This window comes from Mirounga angustirostris, unplaced genomic scaffold (genome assembly GCF_029215605.1).
Source record: "Mirounga angustirostris isolate CCGP_5_RB_7025 unplaced genomic scaffold, mMirAng1.0.hap1 SCAF_5, whole genome shotgun sequence".
NCBI lineage: Eukaryota > Metazoa > Chordata > Mammalia > Carnivora > Phocidae > Mirounga > Mirounga angustirostris.
The window spans coordinates 172,895,387-172,916,886 of NW_026991713.1; the positions used below are offsets into that span (position 1 = coordinate 172,895,387).

The 21,500-nt window shown below is 59.1% G+C and overlaps 1 protein-coding gene across 2 annotated transcripts; it reads left to right on the plus strand.

The window, feature by feature from the left end:
- The first annotated feature begins 1,896 nt into the window (after positions 1 to 1,896).
- EPHB4 (EPH receptor B4) lies at positions 1,897 to 19,517 on the plus strand. 2 transcript variants are annotated; one of them, XM_045875660.3, is made up of 17 exons: positions 1,897 to 2,429; positions 5,191 to 5,261; positions 5,468 to 5,755; positions 6,493 to 6,889; positions 8,402 to 8,557; positions 8,755 to 9,087; positions 9,386 to 9,510; positions 9,930 to 10,095; positions 12,021 to 12,123; positions 12,335 to 12,399; positions 12,519 to 12,632; positions 12,742 to 12,989; positions 15,615 to 15,830; positions 16,145 to 16,294; positions 16,699 to 16,892; positions 17,098 to 17,253; positions 18,415 to 19,517. In XM_045875660.3, exons 1-17 carry the CDS (start codon positions 2,378 to 2,380, stop codon positions 18,545 to 18,547), a joined length of 2,967 nt encoding a protein of 988 aa, XP_045731616.1. In that variant the 5' UTR covers positions 1,897 to 2,377; the 3' UTR covers positions 18,548 to 19,517. The 2 variants fall into 2 exon arrangements, with proteins under 2 accessions (XP_045731616.1, XP_045731617.1); XM_045875661.3 differs by lacking the exon at positions 1,897 to 2,429 and adding an exon at positions 2,623 to 2,695.
- Positions 19,518 to 21,500: the final 1,983 nt, after the last annotated feature.

Here is a 21,500-nt window from a genome sequence, read left to right on the forward strand (position 1 = left end):
GGAATTGGATTACATGCTGGGAGGTGGGGGCTGAGGACCCATGACACGGGATCGGCTGGGTATTTTCTTACCTAACTTGTTCCCTTCCCTCTAGCGGAGGGGGCCTGGTTCTCAGAGATCTAGGGTTCGAATCTGCGGTGAGTTGTTAGACCTCTGCACCCCTCTGTCTCATCAGCCCTCATTCCCCCCCGTCTCATTTCCCTGTGCATCTGGGTGGGTCTCTCTCTACCATCCAGGTCATGCAACCCACACACACACCCGGTAAGCATGAACTGCATCCCCCACCAAATGAGACAATTCAATCAATCAAGGGCCGAGGGAGGTTGAGCACAGAGCCCAGGGGGAGATAGAGACATAATTTTTAGAGGAAAGAATCTGAGTGCATAGTGAGAACAAGGAAAAGTTGTGTGTGTTCTGAGTGAGGAGGTGGGTGGATAACCTGGAGGAGAAGCTGAATAAGAGAAGGGAGACAGGGCTTGAATCAGGGAGGGAGGAGGGAATTCCCGGCCAGGGGCTGGTCTGCCTGGCTCCAGCCAAGCCGGCTGTTTCCTGCCCTCTGTGACCCCCCACCCCGGTGCAGGACCCAGGCAGGGCGACGAGGAAGGGCAGGGGTGTGGGGAGCACCACTTGTGGCAGGGAGATAAGTGCGCTGGGACAAGAGGTCATTGCAAGTCTGGCTGTCCTCTCTGCAGGGTTAGAGGCGCTTGGCCGTCCCCCCACCACACCCGCCCGCACCCTCCCCAACCCTTCAGGGCATCAAGGATTCCTCCTTCCCTCTCTCGGCTCCTAGGGAACTTCAGACTCTGTCTCCCTTAAATTTCTGAGTCTAAACCCTTTCCTTCCAGCTCTTCACTGGAGGACTCCAGGCAGCATCCCCCATCCAAACTGCTGCCCACATTATAGGTGCCCTGACCTAGAGGGGGCTGGTGGGAGGAGCACCGCTTTCCTGGACCCTCCCCTCTAACTGATGGGATTGGGGGGGAGATGGCGGCAATGAGAGGAAGGGCCCTCCCAGACATCCCGAGGGCCCCCAGGAGCCAGACAGGAAACAGCCTCGGGAAAGACAGCAGCGGCTCCGGCCCAGCCCCAGGGGTCAGGACTGCGACGGCCAGGAGCTCTCCCAGTGAGAGTGAAGACGGTGATTTGGGAATCCATCCAGACCCTTTACTCTCTCGGTCCCACCTACCTTTTATTTACTCTGCTTCCCTTGTTTCTATACTCCTCCGCATCTCAAGCCAGTTGCCCCACTTCCCAGTTTCCTGCGCTATGTTGCGCGCACAGTAGGTCCCCAATACCTAATGTTTGTTGAAAGATTGTGTGACCGTTCGCTCCAGGGTCATCTAAGCTGGGGTCGCTGCCTCGGGGCCCAACGCGCCACCCTCCATCCTCAAAAACTTCCCCCAAACATGGTCCCCTGCGCCATCGGTGGGATGGTGGGCGCATCCAGAAGTAGAATCCGAAGTCCGCAGGAAGGCTGGAGCGGCCTTAGAGTGCGTGGCGCGGGTTTACGCGCACCTCCGGGAGGCCCTCGGTGCTGCTGGATGTGTTTCTCTGCTGCCTGCTGCGTGCTGGGTTCGGACCTGCCCCGGGGGTCGCTGGGCCCCGGCCCCGACACGCGCGGTCCCCGTCGGGGCGCACGGCCACCGTGCACGTCTGGGCGGTCCCCGGGCTCCGCGCCCGCCGCCCCTCCCCCTTCCCCAAACTTTCTCCCAACTTCCCGACCTGCTCCACTCGGCGCCCCGCTCTGCTTCCCTCATGAATTATTCAGCAGCGTGCGCTCCAATCAGCGCGCCCCGGCCCCCACGCTGAGCCCGGGCTGGGGGAGGGGGGACCTCCCCCGCCTCCCCCCCCCGCGCGCCCCTCCCTCCCCGGCCAGGCGCCGCCCGGCCCAGTCCCAGCCCGGCCCAGCCCCGGCCCGCCCGGCCCCGCGCCGCAGTCTCCCTCCCTCCCGCTCGGTTCCCGCTCCGCTCCCACCCTCCCGGCCGGCGCGGAGCGCACTCGGCCCCGCGGCGCGAGCAGCACCGCTCCAGGGAGGGGGGGAGACCGCGAGCGGCCGGCCCACCCCAGCCAGCCGGGGCGGGACCCCGAGGCCCCGGAGGGACCCCCGACTCCAGCCACGTCTCGCTCTGCGCCCGCCCGGCGCAGCCAGTGTGAAGACGCTCCCCGCCCGCCCGCGCGCGCGGCGGGGACGCGGGGCCACACCTGGGCGCCGCCGCCGGGTGCCGGTGCCGGGCGCGCCCGCATGGGCCCACGCTGAGGGCCCCGACCGAGAGACCCGCGCGGGGAGTCGGCGTCTGCCCTCTCAGGGCGGGTTCAGACCTGGGGGGGCTAGTGCCCCCCAAACTCGGATCGGATCCAACCCAAGAGAGACGGCGCCATGGAACTCCGGGCTCTGCTTTGCTGGGCTTCGCTCGCCGCCGCCTTAGAAGGTGAGTTTCCCAGGGGGCACCCTGGCACTCGAGGGGCCCCTAAAGTTGGGCCTCGGAGTGAAGGGGCCGGCCTCTCTGCCCCTAGCCCGGCACCCCAACCCCGAACACTTCGGACCAATAGTGCTAGACCGGGCGGGGGGCGGGGAGCGGGGAGGAGGCGGCCCAGCGGGGAGTGGAGTTTTCTTTTGTTTGGGAAAGAGAAGGAGTGGAGCTCCGTCCCGGGATGTGCCCCTGCTGCAGCTTCTCAGACTCTGAGCCCTGATTCGGTACGCCCTTTTGGCAGCCTTTCCTTTTCTCCCTACTCCAATCTCTCCGAAGTTTCTGTCCCTCTTCCCACCTCTGGCAAACATGAGGAAACGTTTCTGGAGGAGGAACTGCAGACAGGGCAGAACTTCGTGCTGGCCCAGAAAACTGCCCCCACCCCCCATTCCTCAACGTTCACACCTTGGTCCTGCAGTTCCCCGGGGCCTCTGGTAGGACGGCCGGCTTCTGCGCTCACTCTCCAAACGCCCAGATCTCTCCCCCAAAGCCACTGCCTCTGCTGCAGTGAGGTCCCCTCCCTGGTTGCCCCAGGCTGTCCCCCTCCCGGCCTCTTAAATGCTGTCTAGACCCCCAGCCCTGCCCGAGTTCCTTTCTCCAACCCTACAGGCCAGCAGAAACTGACCTTCACAGCCCCCTGGGACACCTGAACTTAGCCTAACTACCCATCTCTCTAAATTTCTGATTTTTCTGTGTCCCCCCCCCAAATGTTTCTTCATCCATGAGGCTCTTCCCTCCCCTCACCCCCTAGAGGGGGAGCCAAGAGCCCTATAAACCCTCCTCCTACAGCCCTAATCTCCTCTCAATGAGCTGTCTCCTTCCCCCCCTTCACTGCCTGGAATCAAAGGGGTCTCTGGGGGGTGGGTCAAGGGGGGAGCTGCTGAGGAGGAGGAATCAAAGGCAGTTAGAAACCCCTCTCCCCCAGGCTGGGCAGTGCTGCTCTGGGCCGAGGATCAAAGGCTGGGGATGGGGAGAGGAGACCCTTGCCCGGCTGGGAGGCAGAAGGGGAAATAACTGGGAGGAAGGCAGGCAAAGTGGGGAGAATCCCCCCCACCCCCAGGGCGAAGTGTGGTGAGAGGGAGGCAAAGAGGCGAAGGAGAAAGGGCCTGCCACCTAGGTGCTTTCCAAGCCCGAGGCCTGCGCTAAGCGCTTTACATTTTCACCTTCACAACAGCCCTGCAGTGGGAGGGATTGTTACCCCCATTTTACGGATGGGGAAACTGAGGCTTAAAGAGGAGTTAAGTAACCTGCCCGCGGCCTCGCGCCCCGTGAAGGCAAAAGGCAGGAGGTGGAAAATGGAGGAGAGACGGCGACAGTCTGGAAGGAAGGTGGACAGGGCTGGGGAGAGATGGGAGAGGCAGAAGAACTGACAGATCAAGGCAGGCTCTCTGAGCCCGAGATAGGAGGAGAGAAAGTGAGTCGCTCCCGAGCGTGCGGAGGACAGCCCTGAAACAGACAGTGTGTAAATTGGAGACAGGAAAACACTATCCAAGCTGGAACAATGGAGGGTGGGGACGGCAGACTCTATCCACCCCCTTCCCAGAACCCGGGCATCCTGTCCCCAGCGTGCCGGGCTGGCTCCTGCCACCCCTGGGGGGCCCAGGCCTCACCTCGGCCTGGCTGGGGTCCCACCTGACCCCTTGCCCTTGAGTGGACATCAGTTGGTCCCCGGGAGGAGGCTGCCCCACCCACCCACCTTCCCTTCCCTTCTCTCCTGTGGCCCCCACGGAGCAGGGGCGGGAGTGGGGAGGGAGGCTGGGGGAACCTGGTCCCAGGTGTGCTGCTGGCTCTCCTGGGGGCCCCCCACATGGCACTGGCCTCCCAGGGGATTCCCCTACCCTCCCTCTACCCTCCACTGCCAGGGGCTCTGATGTTTCTCCTAATCCCCCCTTCCGCCAGAGCCCCACCCCTCCCTCGACGCCCCTCCCCTGAGACCAGAGCAGAGCCAGGTGTGTTCACCCCTCCGTACACACACCCCTAAAATCTCCTCCCCTTTTCCTTCCCGTAACCAAATCCAGATGTGAGGCCTCTGCAGGCAGGGGGTGGGGCGGGAACCCAAGCGTCCTGGCCTCCAGCATTTCCTCCTCTGACAGCAGGGAGAGCTCTTGGGGGGCGGCAGGGGGCGGGGGCGGCAGGGCTGGGCCTCAGGAGCGGAGTACCACCCTCAGGGATCTGAAGGACTGGAGGGTTTGGTCTGAGAAGGGGGTGTGGGGCTGGAAGAGGGGAGTGGAGTTGGGGAGAGGGAGGCGGCGGCTTCAGATTGGGGGCAGGGACTGTGGAGTGGCGGGGAGGCAGGCCCTGTAAGGAAGGGGTAGCCCCGCACCTGCTGTTCTTTGCCCTCCTCAGGTTAGGCCAGGTCGGGGCTCTGCTTTAACCCTATCTGAGCCATTTGGTCTTCCTCCCCTCTCCTCAGGGCACAGCGGTTCTCAGCGGCCTAGATCTGGGAGCCATGGACGGGACGGGGGTGGGGGGGGGTGGGGGGTGGGGGGGGCAGCCCGGTGCCTGCCAGCCATGGGGGGTGGGGTTGGCGCTCAGAAACAGAAGGACTAGAAAGGGGACAGCAGAGGGCAGGACTTGCCCCCCTCTTCATCTGTCAGCTCAGTCGGCCCCGGTTCCACCAGCTTGGAGCTAAGAGGACCCACCTGTCTCAGTCATTTCCCAGGGACCTGGTCTTCCTGGTGTCTCCCCCAGTGCTGACCGTCTGTCTGTCTGTCTGTGTTAGAGACCCTATTGAACACAAAACTGGAAACTGCCGATCTGAAGTGGGTCACGTTCCCTCAGGTGGAAGGGCAGGTAAGAGCTGGGCCCAGGAGCCGGGGCTTGGAGGGACACCCAGGGAGGAGGGACAAGGCGTGCCACCAACCCCCCACATCCCAGCAGCTGGGGCATATGTCCTCCTAGCCCTCGCCCTCAGGGGTCCCCTCCCTCTAGCCGCTCCTTGCTCTAGGACAGACATCCTCCCCACCTTCACCCCCAAGCTGACCCCCTTCTCCCCACAGTGGGAGGAGCTGAGCGGCCTGGATGAGGAGCAGCATAGCGTCCGGACCTATGAGGTGTGCGACGTGCAGCGGGCACCGGGCTTGGCCCACTGGCTGCGCACCGGCTGGGTCCCGCGCCGAGGAGCCGTCCACGTGTACGCGACGCTCCGCTTCACCATGCTCGAGTGCCTCTCCCTGTCGCGGGCCGGGCGCTCTTGCAAGGAGACCTTCACCGTCTTCTACTTCGAGAGCGATGCTGACACGGCCACAGCCTTCACGCCAGCCTGGATGGAGAACCCCTACATCAAGGTACCCGGGCGCCCGGGGCCCCGCCACCAGCCAGCGTGGCCTAGGAGCAGTGGATGAGCTTCCAAGGCCCTGGGCAGGGGCAGTGGGCCCTAGAAGCAGGAGGCTCCGGTCCAGGGAGGGAAGAAGGTGGTCTGCTATGTGGAGCGGTCACGGCCAGGGCCGCTCTGGTCCCCGGGGGCGGTCGTCTGGGCCACCCTCTGCCACCTCCCACATTCTCTGATCTGAGTATGCCCTGCCCTTCAGAGACCCCTCCGTTGTGTCAGCTGATGCCTTACCCCGGAATGCCTTCTCTCTGGGTCTTCTACCCAATTCCTACTTGTCTTGGAAGCTGCAACTCCCCTGGGATGCCTCTGCTGAGGTGCCCACCCTGGGGTCTCACCTGTCCTAGGTCTCATCGTGCTTTGAACATACATACCTATCTCCTTCATTTCAGTTCCCTTGGCTTCAAGTCCTGGGCCTGGCACAGAGGAGGTGTTGATAAATGTCTGTAGGATGAGTGAATGAACAGAAAGGGGGTACGGGACAGAGCCTGGGCGCATGGTAGGAGCTCAGCAAGCATTAATGGGTAATGTTAGGGCCTGCAGGAAAGTGCACGCTAGGAAAGGTAGAGAGAAGGCTCTGGAACAGGAGCTGAGGTGGTCAGGGAGAGGGTGAGCTGGGAAGAAGAAAACAGTCCGCCTACCTGGTCCTTGGGGAGCGGAAGACCACGGCAACGAGTCTCTTCCCTCACCTGGCAGGTGGACACAGTGGCCGCCGAGCACCTGACCCGGAAGCGCCCTGGGGCCGAGGCAACTGGCAAGGTGAACGTCAAGACGCTGCGTCTGGGCCCACTCACCAAGGCTGGCTTCTACCTGGCCTTCCAGGACCAGGGAGCCTGCATGGCCCTGCTGTCCCTGCATCTCTTCTACAAGAAGTGCGCCCAGCTGACCGTGAACCTCACCCACTTCCCGGAGACTGTGCCTCGGGAGCTTGTGGTGCCCGTGGCAGGGAGCTGTGTGGCCGACGCTGTCCCCACCCCCGGCCCCAGCCCCAGCCTCTACTGCCGGGAGGATGGCCAGTGGGCCGAGCAGCCTGTCACAGGGTGCAGCTGTGCTCCCGGGTTTGAGGCCGCCGAGGGGAACACCCGGTGCCGAGGTGAGGGCTGGCGTCTTTTCTGGATAGCTTGGCCATCCAGGCAGGGAGAGTCCTATACCCAGCTCTTACAGCCACTTAACATTTCCATTTGGAACATTCTTGGCTCTCAGGGGCACTCGGAAGGCCTGTTTCCAAAGCCTCTGGCAAAGGTCTGAGCTCTCGCACCCTCTTTGTCCTAACTGTGCCTAACCCCTTTCTGGACGAGGGACGCAGGACTGTCCTCAGGATGGGGGGGACTTGGGCTCTGAGGACAAAGGCATCATGGTCTCTATTTCATGCTCACTTCAGGTTTCCTCTGACTCCCTGATACTGAATTCTCACTCAGCTGTTTCTCTAGAGCAGGCGTTCAAAACCCGGGTTTTGTAGATAGAACGTAAGGGATCTGTGAACTTCTGTAGAGAAAGGAAATGACATTACTGTCCCTCGTCTCTGCCTGAAATTGGCCTTGCGTGTGGAATCACAGTGACAGGGCCCAGCGGTCATTTGCACATCCTTCAAACCGTGGCTATTTTCCCAGCCCGTTACAGATGATGCAGGAACATCAAAATGCTCTTCTTGGCCCATGGTGTCTTCTGTATTACAGTGGCCGTTAGACCTGCTCCTCTATCTTGTAAATAAAGAAATGCACGCGTTCCTGTGGCACAAACTTGCTTTCTTCATGTTTTGATCATTGTATTTTTTTAAAAAAGATTTTATTTATTTAGGGGCGCCTGGGTGGCTTAGTCGTTAAGCGTCTGCCTTCGGCTCAGGTTATGATCCCTGGGTCCTGGGATCGAGCCCCATATAGGGCTCCCTGCTCTGCGGGAAGCCTGCTTCTCCCTCTCTTGTGTTCCCTCTCTCGCTGTCTCTCTCTCAAGCAGGGGGAGTGGGAGAGGGAGAGGCAGACACCCCACTGAGCAGGGAGCCCGATACGGGGCTCAATTCCAGGACCCTGGGATCATGACCTGAGCTGAAGGCAGAGACGCTTAATGACCGAGCCACCCAGGCACCCCTTGATCATTGTATTTTGATTCACTTGGTTTCCTTGGTGATCCTGTGTGTTTTGTGGTGTGCATTTATTTTTTTAATTATTTTTTAAAATGATTTATTTATATGAGAGAGAGCGAGAGCACAAGCATGGGGAGGGGCAGAGGGAGAGGGAGAAGCAGGCTCCCCCCTGAGCAGGGAGCCCGGATGCGGGGCTCGATCCCAGGACCCTGGGATCAGGACCCGAGCCGAAGGCAGACGCTTAACTACTGGGCCACCCAGGCTCCCCTGTGGTGTGCATTTAAAAACATACTTCTGAGCAGGGCTCTGTGGGTTCACCAGACCGCCACAGGGTGTTTGGTGATGGTGGGAGGGTGTGTTGAGGTTAACAAAGCTTAGAGTCCCTGATCTGAAGGGAGGGTCTCCTTCTCTTAGATGTTCGGTTTCTGAGCTCTTTCCTCCCTGCTCCCCACTTTGCACTCCATGCAACCTTGGGAGCAGCCGGATGTTTCTGATGCGTGTTCTTGAACGCGGTTTCTCTTTCAGCCTGCGCCCAAGGCACCTTCAAGCCCTTGTCTGGCGAGGGGTCCTGCCAGCCGTGTCCAGCCAACAGCCACTCCAGCACCATTGGCTCACCCATCTGCCAGTGCCGCAATGGGTACTTCCGGGCCCGCACGGACTTCCGGGGTGCGCCCTGTACCAGTAAGTGACCGGCGGCCCCTGGGGTGGTGGGCGGGCACCCACTGCAGCCCCCAGCCTCCCCGGCCTCCCTCCGCTTGGCCCTGGCCTGCTGGTGCCCAGCCGAGACAAGAAGCCAGCGAGGCTGCCTGGGTGCCCCGCTGTTCCCCCCCCCACCCCCCGATGATCAGGTCGGCCTCTGACTCCCTGGTGTCCCGCAGCCCCGCCCTCTGCTCCCAGAAGTGTGGTTCCCCGTCTGAACGGCTCCTCCCTGCGCCTGGAGTGGAGTGCCCCCCTCGAGTCCGGGGGCAGAGAGGACCTCACCTACGCCCTGCGCTGCCGGGAGTGCCGCCCTGGGGGGTCCTGCACACCCTGCGGAGGAGACCTGACCTTCGACCCTGGCCCCCGGGGCCTTGTGGAGCCCTGGGTGGCAGTTCGCGGGCTGCGTCCAGATTTCACCTATACTTTCGAGGTCACCGCCCTGAACGGGGTGTCCTCCTTAGCCAGCGGGCCGGTCCCGTTTGAGGCTGTGAATGTCACCACTGACCGTGAGGGTGAGACGGGGAGCCGGTGGCCGGCCAGGAGGGAGGCGGACAGCCTACGGGCCTGAAGGGGGAGAGGCAGCGGCGGGGCCCTGGGGTCGCCAGGAAGCATGGAAGGTCAGGACTTGCAGGGGGAGAGGCAGACAGAAGAGTGAAGGGAGGTGCAGACTTCAGCACGGGCAGAGAGGGTCAGAGGGAACTCCTGAAACAGCGGGAGGGCTGAGACAAGTGTAGACTCAGAGGCAGAGCTGGGAAAGACCGGGGCAGGCCTGCCACGTGCAAAGCCCCTAACGTGTCCTCCCCCTCGCAGTACCGCCCCCTGTGTCCGACATCCGGGTGACACGATCATCGCCCAGCAGCTTGAGCCTGGCGTGGGCTGTTCCCCGGGCACCCAGCGGGGCCGTGCTGGACTACGAGGTCAAGTACCATGAGAAGGTGAGACCAGGACACACCCCTAGGGGCTTGGGGTGGATAGGGGGATGTGTTCTGGGGGCCGGCTGAATTCCAGGCACCTGAGAGGCGTCTGAAGTCCAGCTGTGCTGAGTGCTGGCTGTGTGACCTTGGGCCAGCCCCTTGGCCTCTCTGAGTTCAATATCCCCAGTGTAGAACAGTTACAATAAGTGTACCGGCCCCACAGAATTGCGGCGAGGATTAAATGCCGTAACGAAAGCCAAACGCACAGCACAGTGCATACGTAAATGAGCACAGAGGCCCCCCCCCGCCACACCGTGGAACCAAGATGCAAGTCATGGGGGCACAGGGTGCGGGGAGAGGCGTGGGAAGAGCAGTGGAAACTGGGGGGCCCTGGCTTACGGCCAGCCTCCCCCGCACACCCCCACATCCCCCGCCGACAGGGTACAGAGGGCCCCAGCAGCGTGCGGTTCCTGAAGACGTCGGAAAACCGGGCAGAGCTGCGGGGGCTGAAACGCGGAGCCAGCTACCTGGTCCAGGTGCGGGCACGCTCCGAGGCCGGCTACGGGCCCTTCGGCCAGGAGCACCACAGCCAGACCCAGCTGGACGGTGAGCCTGGGGAGCAGTGCGTGGGCAGGGGTGCTGCCCCTCCGTCGTGCGGGAGGCCTTGCCTGTGCCCTCGAAGGACCCCTAAAGTCACATTCCCATGCTCCTCTCTCTATGAACCACAAGTCATTTTTGGCCTAGTGAGGAGAGCATAGGCTGCAGAAGCCAAAACCAACAGCTGGGAGAGAAGACCTGCCCAGTGGCTTTCCAGCTGTGTGACTCTCAGCAAAAGCCTGACCCTTAAGCCCCAACTCTCCTCCCCAAACTGGAAATATCACGAGGCCTCTCTCCCAGGGCTCCAAGGATTAACTGAGGTGACACCTGTTCATTTTTTTTAAATTCATTAGAGGGAGAGAGAGTGCAAGCATGAGCAGGGGGGAGGAGCAGAGGGAGAGGGAGAAGCAGGCTCCCCGCTGAACTGGGAGCCCGATGTGGGGCTCGATCCCAGGACCCCAGGATCATGACCTGAGCCGAAGCCAGACGCTTAACCAGCTGAACCACCCAGGCGCCTTACTCTTAAGTGTTTCTTTTTTTTTTTTTAATATATATATTTTTAAATGTTTTATTTATTTATTCATGAGAGTCAGAGAGAGAGAGAGAGGCAGAGGCAGAAGCAGGCTCCCCGCCCAGCAGGGAGCCCGATGCGGGACTCGATCCCAGGACCCCGGGATCATGACCTGAGCCAAAGCCAGACGCTTAACCAACTGAGCCACCCAGACGCCTGACATCTGTTCATTGTAATACGCTGGTTGGCCCAGTGACTTTCTAAACCTTTTAACAGTTTGAGACAGGATTCACATACCATACAATTCACCCTTTATTTTATTTATTTTTTTTTTTTTAAGATTTTATTTATTTATTTGACAGAGAGAGAGATAGCAAGAGCAGTAACACAAGCAGGGGGAGTGGGGGAGGGAGAAGCAGGCTTCCCGCTGAGCAGGGAGCCCGACGCGGGGCTCGATCCCAGGACCCTGGGATCATGACCTGAGCTGAAGGCAGACGCTTAACGACTGAGCCACCCAGGCGCCCACAATTCACCCTTTAAAGAGACTACAGTTCAGTGGCTTTTAGTATGTCCAGAGTTGTGCAACCATCACCACGATTCATTGTAGACCACTTCAGCATCCAAAAAGAGACACCCCTTCAATCACCCCCAGCCCCCGGCAAACACTACCTTACTTTCTGTCTCTGTGGATTTGCCTATTCTGGACATTCATACAAATGGAGTCCTACGTTACGTGGCCTCTTGTGACTGGCTTCTTCCTTCAGTCGGCACAATGTTCGCAAGGTTCATCCGCGTTGGGGTGTGGATCCGTGCTGTTTATAGCTGGAAGATATTCCATTGTATGGCAATAGCATGTTTTATTCATCCATTCATCTGTTGACGGACATCTGGGTTATTTCCACGTTTTGGCTAGAGACCTTTTCATTTTTAGCCCTTGGGGCCTTCTGTGGGCCATCAGTATGTATAACTGAACAAAATCAAACCTGCTCTCGCTGTAACGAGGTTGGGAACTTCCTCCCTTGCCCTGAGGGACTTCGGAGGAGCCCGCACCGGTGGAAAGCAATTTGGAAACCACTGTGCTTTCCCGCACCTGCCACACCGCCGGGGGCCTGTTCTCGGGGAGCACAGCTCATGCCTTGAGGCTGGTGTAGGGTCCCCAGGGCCCGTCGGCTTCTTCTTCTTTTTTTTTTTTTTTTTTTAAGATTTTATTTATTTATTTGAGAGAGAGAGAATGAGAGTGAGTACATGAGAGGGGGGAGGGTCAGAGGGAGAAGCAGACTCCCCGCTGAGCAGGGGGAGCCCGATGCGGGACTCGATCCCGGGACTCCAGGATCATGACCTGAGCCGAAGGCAGTCGCTTAACCAACTGAGCCACCCAGGCGCCCCCCATCGGCTTCTTCTGATCGCAGCTTTTCTCCCCCAGAGACCGAGAGCTGGCGGGAGCAACTGGCCCTGATCGCAGGCACAGCAGTCGTGGGTGTGGTGCTGGTCCTGGTGGTCATTGTCATTGCTGTTCTCTGCCTCAGGTGAGCACTCTGGGGCACCTGGAGGCCCTTGGGAGGAGGGCCTGTGTAGATGGCTACCTGCCCTCATGCTCCAGGCAAGCCTCCCTCGATGCCCCAGGATACTTGTTTCCTCTTGGAAGCTGATCCCCGCTCCTCCTCCCCCCCGGTCCTGTCCCTCTGGAAACGCAGAGATGGGTGATTCCGTTTACCTTTTCTTTCCCATCGGCCACAGGAAGCAGAGCAATGGGAGAGAAGCCGAGTACTCGGACAAACACGGACAGTATCTCATCGGGCACGGTGGGTAGGCCTATGCTGAGGGATACGGGGCTGGGGCAGGGGCGATGAGCCCAGAATCCCAGCCTCGGAGTGCAGGGGAGGTTGCCTCTCGGTTAACAGGACCCCGCACGGTTCCTCAGGTACTAAGGTCTACATTGACCCCTTCACTTACGAGGACCCTAATGAGGCTGTGAGGGAATTTGCGAAAGAGATCGATGTCTCCTACGTCAAGATTGAGGAGGTGATCGGCGCAGGTGAGAGGGAAGATGGCTCGGGGTAGGGGTGCGGGATGGGGCGGGAGTAGGGGGGAGGAGGGCCAGACAACAGGCAGAGGAGGGCTGACCCTCAGCATCCTTCCCGAAGGCGAGTTTGGTGAGGTGTGCCGGGGGCGGCTCAAGGCCCCGGGGAAGAAAGAGAGCTGCGTGGCCATCAAGACCCTGAAAGGGGGCTACACGGAGCGACAGCGGCGGGAGTTCCTAAGCGAGGCCTCCATCATGGGCCAGTTCGAGCACCCCAACATCATCCGCCTGGAAGGTGTGGTCACCAACAGCGTGCCCGTTATGATCCTCACCGAGTTCATGGAGAACGGCGCCCTGGACTCCTTCCTGCGGGTGAGCCCCCTGCCCCCCAGCCTCCCGCGGCCTCCCACCCTCCCCCGGCACAGCCAAGGAGCTCAGGACCAGGATGGTGGGGTGCACGTCCCACCCCCTATGCCCCTCGTTCTCCCTCCAGGACAGCTAGAGTTCCCAGGACTCGCCTTTCCTGCGGCCGCGAGTGGAAATGGCCCGTCTGTGGGGCCAGTGGACCCAGGATTTGGAGGGGTGGTCATTCGTCCTCTTGACAAATGCTTCCTGAGCGCCATCTGGTGCGTCAGCCACTGTCTTAGGCCCTGGGAGTAAAGCCATGAACATCTCTGCCCTTGACAGTGGAATGGAGGAGACAGTAAACAAACAAGCTTTTAAGAAACAGTTTGGAGAAGTGGCTTGAGATGCTGGGGAAGAGCTTATTTTATTTTTGTCATTTGAACAGGTTTTACTGGGTATTATTTTATTTTTCCACTTTACTATACATCCTTTTTTAAAAACCAAAACATTTTCCTACAGAGCAAAACATTGCATTGAACAGAATTGTCACATTTTCATGGGATTATCCAGTACCCGGTCACTATTCACATTTCCCTGGTTGTCCCCCTACATGTCTCTTCCTCCTGGTTTCTCCAAACCAGGATCCAGTTCAGGATCAAGCATGGCACCCGGTGGTTATTTCTTAGAGCCTCTTCAACAGCCAGGACAGTCCCTTGTTATGACACTGACATGCTGAAAAGCTGGGCCTCTTATCCCCTTGAATGTCTCTTCCCTGTGGGGTCAGTTAGCTTGTTTCTCTAGTTAAGAGAAGATAGATCTAATGTTTTGGTAAGTCCAAAAATCACTATCTGTGGCCAGCCTCCATCGGGGGTGCTGTGTACCTTGCACAGCACCCCATCCGGAGACAGGCTACCTGGCTGTCATCAGGAGAGATGCCAAGGCAGACCCCGGGTAGTGTGATGACAGCCAGACCCTCCACAGTCGACACAAGGGTCTGTTCCGGTGGTACCAGACAAAGGTCCAGTTGCCCAGGGGAAAGGGGATTTATTTTAGAAGAGATGACTTGTGGGCAGAGAAAGAGCCAACCATGAGCAGATGGAGGAGAAGCACATTGGGGGAACCAGAGTGGGCAGGAACTCGGCATGTTCAAGAAGCAGAAAGGTCTGGGGCACCTGGGTGGCTCAGTCGGTTAAGCATCTGCCTTCGGCTCAGGTCATGATCCCAGGGTCCTGGGATCAAGCCCCACGTCGGGCTCCCTGCTCAGCGGGGAGTCTGCTTCTCCCTCTGCCTCTGCCCCTCCCCTGGCTCGTGCATGCATGTGCGCGCTCTAATAAATAAATAAATAATCTTTACAAACAAAACAAAAGGCCCAAGCAGAGGAGCAGTGGTAGATCTCGATGTACGTGGTGGTCAGACGTACCACGAGATACGTACCTCGTATCCAAAGGAATTTGGATTTGATTAGAAGTTCCAGGGGAAGCCTTTGGAGGGATTTCAGCTGGAGAAGGGTGATTTTCAGAGCTCCCTTTGGTGATGCTGGGGAGTAAGAGCCAGGAGCCAGTGGGGAGACTTGCAGTCTTTTGGGGTGTGAGGGTTGTAGCAGGGTGGGGAGAAGTGGCTGGATTCGGGACATGTTTTGGAGGCAGAACCTGCTGATGGATCGTAAGTGGTGGGTGAGGGAGAAAGGAATCACAGACTCCGGGGTCTGCCCTGAGCATCTCGCCAGCAGTGTTTCCACAAGCTGACATTCCAGGCCTACCGTAGGTGCAGGCTTGGAGGATTGGTTCAGAATTCAGGTTTTGGACTCTGGCCCTGGCCCTGCTTGGCCGCCAAGGGTCCCCTGCGTGCTTGCTGAACCCAGAGTATGGGATTCTTTCACTGTGACTGGCTAGCGTATCTGGTGAGAGCAGACTCTGTCAAGATCAAGGTCAAGCTTTAGGTCTTGGTTTTGGGGCTGTGGTCATTGATCACACCCAGTTTTTCACTGCTCTCTTACAAGCTACACACAGCTGGTTCAAGAGAGCTGAACAAGATTGCCTTGGTTCAGCACGGATGCATCTGTACCTGTAGACAGGTGGCTCCGAGCCCACACCGACTAGCAGAACTCTGTGGCTGTCCCATAAAATGAACATGTTCAATCAAAAGCATTTGTTGAGTATGCCCTGGGTGTAAAGCTCTGTATTAGACTAAATAGAAGAAAACGTTAAAGTGATCTCCTTACAACCTTTTTTTTTTTTTAATTTTTAAGATTTATTTATTTGAGAGAGAGCGTGCACAGCAGGCGATGGGCAGAGGCAGAGGGAGACAGACAACCCTCAGACTCTGTGCTGAGGGCAGAGCCTGTTGCGGGGCTCGATCTCACAACCCTGAGATCATGACCTGAGCCAAAATCAAGAGGCGGACTCCTAACTGACGAAGCCAGCCAGGCGCCCCTCCTTATAATCTTAAGCATTGTGTCGGGTTAGTGCGGTGAGAGCTGAGAGGGCTCAGAGTAAGAGAAAGGAAGAGGGCTTACCTGGGGAGTCAGCAGGACTGCCTGGCAGGGGAGCATGACATGGGTCTGCGAGTGGCAGATCTGGTTCAGAGCGCGGAAGGCGGGGGCGGGGCGGGTGAGCTGTCTTAGCCTTGTCCTGTCCCTTGTCCGATCTCCAGCTGAACGATGGCCAGTTCACTGTCATCCAGCTGGTGGGCATGCTGCGGGGCATTGCTTCGGGCATGCGGTACCTTGCTGAGATGAGCTACGTCCACCGAGACCTGGCCGCCCGCAACATCCTGGTCAACAGCAACCTCGTCTGCAAGGTGTCCGACTTTGGGCTTTCCCGGTTCCTGGAGGAGAACTCTTCTGATCCCACCTACACGAGCTCTCTGGTGAGGCCAGGGGACCCGCATCTGAACTCAGTTCTTAGGGCCAGGTGGAGAGGGAAGCTTGGAAAGGTGGGAGACGGAGAGTTTGACAGTTCCGATTCAGGGACTGGATGTAAGCACAGACCATGGAGGGGGTGGTCAGCTTAGGGAACCCGACTTCCAGTGTCCAGGAAAAGAACAGAGTTGAGGAGCTGTGTGTCTGAGTCCCAGAAAGAAAGGAGGCCTGGGGGAAAGGCGGCGGGGGGGTGGGGGGGAGGGCGTTGAAATGCCTGGGTCCTGTGAGTCCCTCAGCTCACCTTTTCCTCTCCCGTCTTTAGGGTGGAAAGATTCCCATCCGATGGACAGCCCCTGAGGCCATTGCCTTCCGGAAGTTCACATCTGCTAGTGACGCCTGGAGCTACGGAATTGTGATGTGGGAGGTCATGTCATTTGGGGAACGGCCATACTGGGACATGAGCAATCAGGATGTAAGTGTCCCGTGGACCTACCAAGCTTTCCTGGAATGTTCTCTCACGGGGGATATGGAGGTGGGGGGGGAGTGGGGTCCCCAGAGAGCTCATCACTGTTGGGTCCTTGAGGGTGGCAGAAAGTAGAGATGATCTTTGTATCCAAGACTTTGATACAGCACGTCTAGTCACAGAAGGACACGGAGAAGGAGGGCAGGGTTGGGAAGTTACTCATCTAGATCTTGGCCCAGGAGCATCCAGCCACAGCCAGCTTCGGCCCCGGCCAGGAGGACCCCCCAAGTCTGCCATTCTCGAGGCCTATGGCACCTCTTCCAGCATCTGCTGAGTCACTTTCTTCTGGGGGTCCTTTGGCATCCTTGTTCTCCCGGGAGATCCTCACCCAGTGCTTCTACCTGTCATTCCAGGTGATCAATGCCATTGAACAGGACTACCGGCTGCCCCCGCCCCCAGACTGCCCCACTTCCCTGCACCAGCTCATGCTGGACTGTTGGCAGAAGGACCGGAATGCACGGCCCCGCTTCCCCCAGGTGGTCAGCGCCCTCGACAAGATGATCCGGAACCCGGCCAGTCTCAAAATCGTGGCCAGGGAGAATGGCGGGTGAGGACCCCAGAGGGTGGGCCTCCTTCCTGCACTCTGCCACCACCTGAGAATCCCCCGCTTCCCCCTCGGAAGTATCCAGCCCTCTGGTGGTATGTGGGATTGTCCATTGTCCCCGTCCGCTGCTCTAGGGCTGGGCTCAAAGTCCCCACCCTGACGTAGCCCCGGAACTCAGCGTGCCCCTCCCCATCCTTGCCTTGTCCAGGGCCTCACACCCGCTCCTGGATCAGCGGCAGCCTCACTACTCAGCTTTTGGCTCAGTGGGTGAATGGCTTCGAGCCATCAAGATGGGACGATACGAAGAAAGTTTCGCAGCCGCTGGCTTTGGCTCCTTCGAACTGGTCAGCCAGATCTCTGCTGAGTAAGTCGTGGCAGGTGCTGGAGGTGGCCGTTGAGAGCTAAACAGTGTCAGGGGCACCTGGGGACCAGAATCAGGCCCGCCAGTTTAGCAGGGACCTTTGGGGGCAACTCATGGTGCCAACTCTGTTATCTAGAGCAACCCCAAAGTAGCAGCTCCGGGGGCTGAGAGCCCAGGGAATCTTCCAGCCCCGCAGTGCCCGCCTCACCTGCCTCACTCCCGTCACCCCCTTGCGCCACCTCAGCCCTGGGCCATCTTGCTCCTTATCCTGCCATGGGTATCTGTCCTTGTGCATCTATCTACATTCCAGACCCTGCTCTCACATTAACAAAGTGTCAACTCTGGCTGCTTCCTCACCCATAAAAGGAGAAGGTTGGACTGGGTTTTGGAGATCATTTCCAGCTTTAATGTTAAATGGTTTTACGGTTTCAACGCCTCCCGAACACTGTGTTCCCCTAGCTGGCCTCTCTGGTTCTCCACCTTTCTGCCTGCCCGTTTCCCTCCCAGGCTCTCTTCACAGCCCAGGTTTGAATAACACATGGAAGGAAGAGAAATCTGGAACCAGAGGGTGGGAGGCAGCCTCCCGACCGGGCAGCTCACACACCCCGCCCCCTGCTCCCTGACTTGTTCCAGAGCCGCCCTGACACAGGTCCCTGCTCTCCATTTCCCACCTCTGCTGTTTTCCCTTATCTCAGGCTCCAGGCCTCAGGATGGGGAAGGGGGCGGGGGGGGGGCAGCTCGTTTTCGCCCCACCCCGCCCCTTCCTCCCCACCCGCTCTTTCTCTCTCAGGCCTTTTTCCTTCTGACTTCTCCTCTAGAGCAATCTGTGCAGCCCTTCCCCCACCCTCATTTTGTGCGCTTTTCTCTCTTTCATTCCTCCCCTTCGCTGATTCTCTGCCTTTTCCTAATCCTTGTCGGTGCCCCAAGCTGCAACTCCCCACCTCCCATCTCTGGCCAGCCCGGCTCCACCCTCTACTGCGGCTGCGCAGTCTGCCTCCTAAAGCCTCTGGAAACTGCCCGCAACTATTGGCAACTGTTGACGTGTACCCCTCCCCTGCTGGCCTTCCTGATTGGCTGACAGTCCAGAGGCGGGGCGTGGTCTCGAGCTAAGTGAACCTCCCGGGGAGTCCCTCTGGCCTCACCTAGCTCTCCCTTCTTCCCCAGGGACCTGCTCCGAATTGGAGTCACTCTGGCGGGACACCAGAAGAAAATCCTGGCCAGTGTCCAGCACATGAAGTCCCAGGCCAAGCCTGGAGCCCCAGGCGGTGGGTCGGGAGCACCAGCCCCCCAGTACTGACCTGCACCTGCTTGTCTGACCCCACCGCTCCGGAGCTGCAGGAACTCCCGGCTGGGGACACAGCTCCCCTTCTTCCTGGGGCAGAGTCGGATGGGGACCCAAGAGGCCGCCATACCTGAGCCCCACTGGATTGCACTTTGAACCCATGGGGGTGGGGAGCTGGCAATTTGGAGAGACAGGATTTGAGGATTCTGCCATAGGAGTGTAGAAATCATCACATGCCCCCCAGGCGGGAAGCCCTTCCCTCAGGATTGGGTGTGACCAGAGGGAAAGGAAGCGCCTCTAATCTGCCAGCTTCCCAGGGGTGGTTGGGCACGATTCCCACAGCCTCCCTCTGATCCCCAGTTAGGGCCCCACGTGCCCCTCCTCACCTCGAAGGGCCAATGCACTGCCCTGCAGACCAAAGAGAAGAGGGTGACTAGCCTGTGAGCTCGGGAGCGGAGCGCACCCGTCGTGGCGGGAGGCGGGAAGGGGCGTCGCGGCCCAGTGACAAAATCATTGGACCCAGATGTCCCCAACCTTGCTGCTGTCTTCCCGAACTCAGTTTTCCCTTGTAAATGCCCCTCCCCCATCTGCTGCCTTCATATTGAAGGTTTTTGAGTTTTATTTTTTGTTTCGGTCTTATTTTTTCTCCCCCTCCCCATTTTTTGTTGTTTCTTGTTGTTTTGTTTTTCTACTGTCCTTGTCATAACTTTCTGTGTTGGGGGGGGGGAACCTGTTTCGTTATTGACTCCTTCGCCCAGGGTAAAACAGGGACTCATCGTCGTGTCTGTTTCCGGAACAGTGCCTTGGTCGCACCACAACTCCCAGACACTTTCCTGCCCCCAAGTAGCCCCAAGCTGTGTCCGTGAGGGGGTGTGGGGGGGTGATGTGGTGGTGGAAACCAGAGACAGACACCGGTGCTTGGAGGGGTTCTTAAATTATATTTAAAACAATTTTTTTTTTATAAATAAAAGAAAATGGGAAGCGATGCAGTCCTGGGGGTGATTGGGAGTGGGGGATGGACTGGGTTTCTGCAGAGACTGGGGCCTGGGTATGGAGGAGGCGTCAGAGGTCTGGAGACAGGGTTGTGGGGGGCTGCAGGCATGCTTCCCCGTCCCAGGGTGTGTTTGAGGTGGTGGGGTGGGGGCAGTGGGAGATGAGTCATTGGCAGCTGCTTCTAACGGCTCCAGATGGCTCTGCCAAGAGCCTGGGGCACCTCCGGGGTGGGGCTGCCCCCTCCCTCCCCTGTCCTGGTTCCCCAGCCCTGGTAGGGGCCGCGGGAGGCCAGGGAGGCCTTGAGCTTATAGCCCTGCCCAGCCCCCTGACGGGGAAGAGGGGGGCATCGGCTGGGGTGGGGGTCCACTCAGATGAAGGAGACAGATGTGGGCCAGATGTTGACAGCTGGGGTTGGCTCAGAGGCGGGGGGGGGGGGGGAAGAGTCTGCATGGGCTGTGGGGGAGGGGCAGAGAGCTGGTGTGAGGGATGTGGACCCCCCACGGTATACACACACACACAGATGCTGGGCTGAGTCGTTGGGAAGACAATTCCCCCTTTCAAGATGCTGCCCAGGCAGGTTCTCCCAGCCTCTTGGGAAGGGGAGGGGAAACCACCTGAGTGTCTTCTCCCAACTTCTCCCTCCCAAACAGGAAGACAGGAATGGGGTCAAGCCCCTGCGAGTCTTTGTGGCCATCTTCTGTTCCTTCCCTCTTAGTCTGCCCGCCCCCAGGGACACCTGCAGGGACCAGCACTGTTTACCTGAGGCAGCCTTGTTGTTTCTGCCTCAGTTGCCCCCTGTTGTGCTGGGGTCTGTGCAGGACTCAAAATAACAGCTTCTGCCCTTCCCAGCCCAGGGAACCTTGGGTGGTGATCCTGTCTACAAGTTCCTACCTACCAGAGTCCCTAATACTCTGGAATCCTCTGTCCCCTCCCTTGATGACCCATCACCCATGTTTTGTACACCTGAGGGGTCTGGGAGGGACTCTATCCTGCCACAGATGGAGGGGGTCTGGATTCTGGAGGAGGAGGTCTATCCGGAGGATGCCCACCCAGGCCACCCCTTTCCCCTGCCAACCAGACATCCGGGCTAGATAAGGTGACCTTAGTTGTTGAGGGGAGGAGCTGAGGTCAAGAGGACAGGGCATAAATGAATAACCGGCAAAAGGGCAAAGATGAGGTGAAGGGAGCTGGGGGGGCAGGTGTGCAGCAGGGAGCCTCACCATGCCCAGGCTAAAGCATCAGCAGCTCATGGAATCCCCTGAGCGCTCCTGCCATTCCCAGCTCCAAAGTGGGAGCTGCTCCCTACGGCTAGCCTGGTGGGGGGCCATCCCTCCCTCCCCGGGGCCCTTCCCCACCCAGCTGGGATCTCAATTCCTTAAACGTAGGTGGCTGCTAGGGTCATGTCAGAGAATAAGTATAGGACCCAGTGTCCTGCCTGCTTGGGCACCCCCCGGTCCCTTGGGGTCTTCCATCCTGACCATTCCCATCCCAGCTGGTGGCCTTCTTTCCTTCTTGGGACCCAAACAGGATGTCCCAGCCCCCACCCCCAAGCAGGGACCTGCCTGATGGAAGACACGGGACTCTGGGGGAGGGGTCAGAATTTGCCCTTTGGCCTCAGGCTGAGGTGAGCCAGCCACTCCTGCTAGGATGGGGCTCTGAACTCCTGGGCCTCCAGACCCCACCTCAGTTGCCATAGTAACCCCTAGGCCCTTTTGGGAAATGGACAGGTGCAGAAGGTGGAGGTCCCCCCACCACCACCACCGAGGGTCACAGGAGGTTGGCCCTTTGGAAAAAGCCACATTCCCCATGCTTAGCCGGCACCCAGTGATTAATCTCATCGTTAGAAATGTCAGAGTCCTTAGGATCACCTTCCACGAGCCCTGGATTCCTGTGAAGACGGACAGTGCAGTCTTTTCTCCTGTTCCCCAGAAGCCAGAGGGCTGGACGCCCCACCCCCAAACGGCTTTGTCCAAAG

Coding starts and splice junctions, on each gene's coding strand:
- EPHB4 (XM_045875660.3), top strand. CDS start 2,378: ATGGAACTCCGGGCTCTGCTTTGCTGGGCTTCGCTCGCCGCCGCCTTA. Junction 8,558..8,754: donor CCGGGGTGCGCCCTGTACCA/GTAAGTGACCGG, acceptor GGTGTCCCGCAG/CCCCGCCCTCTGCTCCCAGA. Junction 12,400..12,518: donor ACAGTATCTCATCGGGCACG/GTGGGTAGGCCT, acceptor ACGGTTCCTCAG/GTACTAAGGTCTACATTGAC.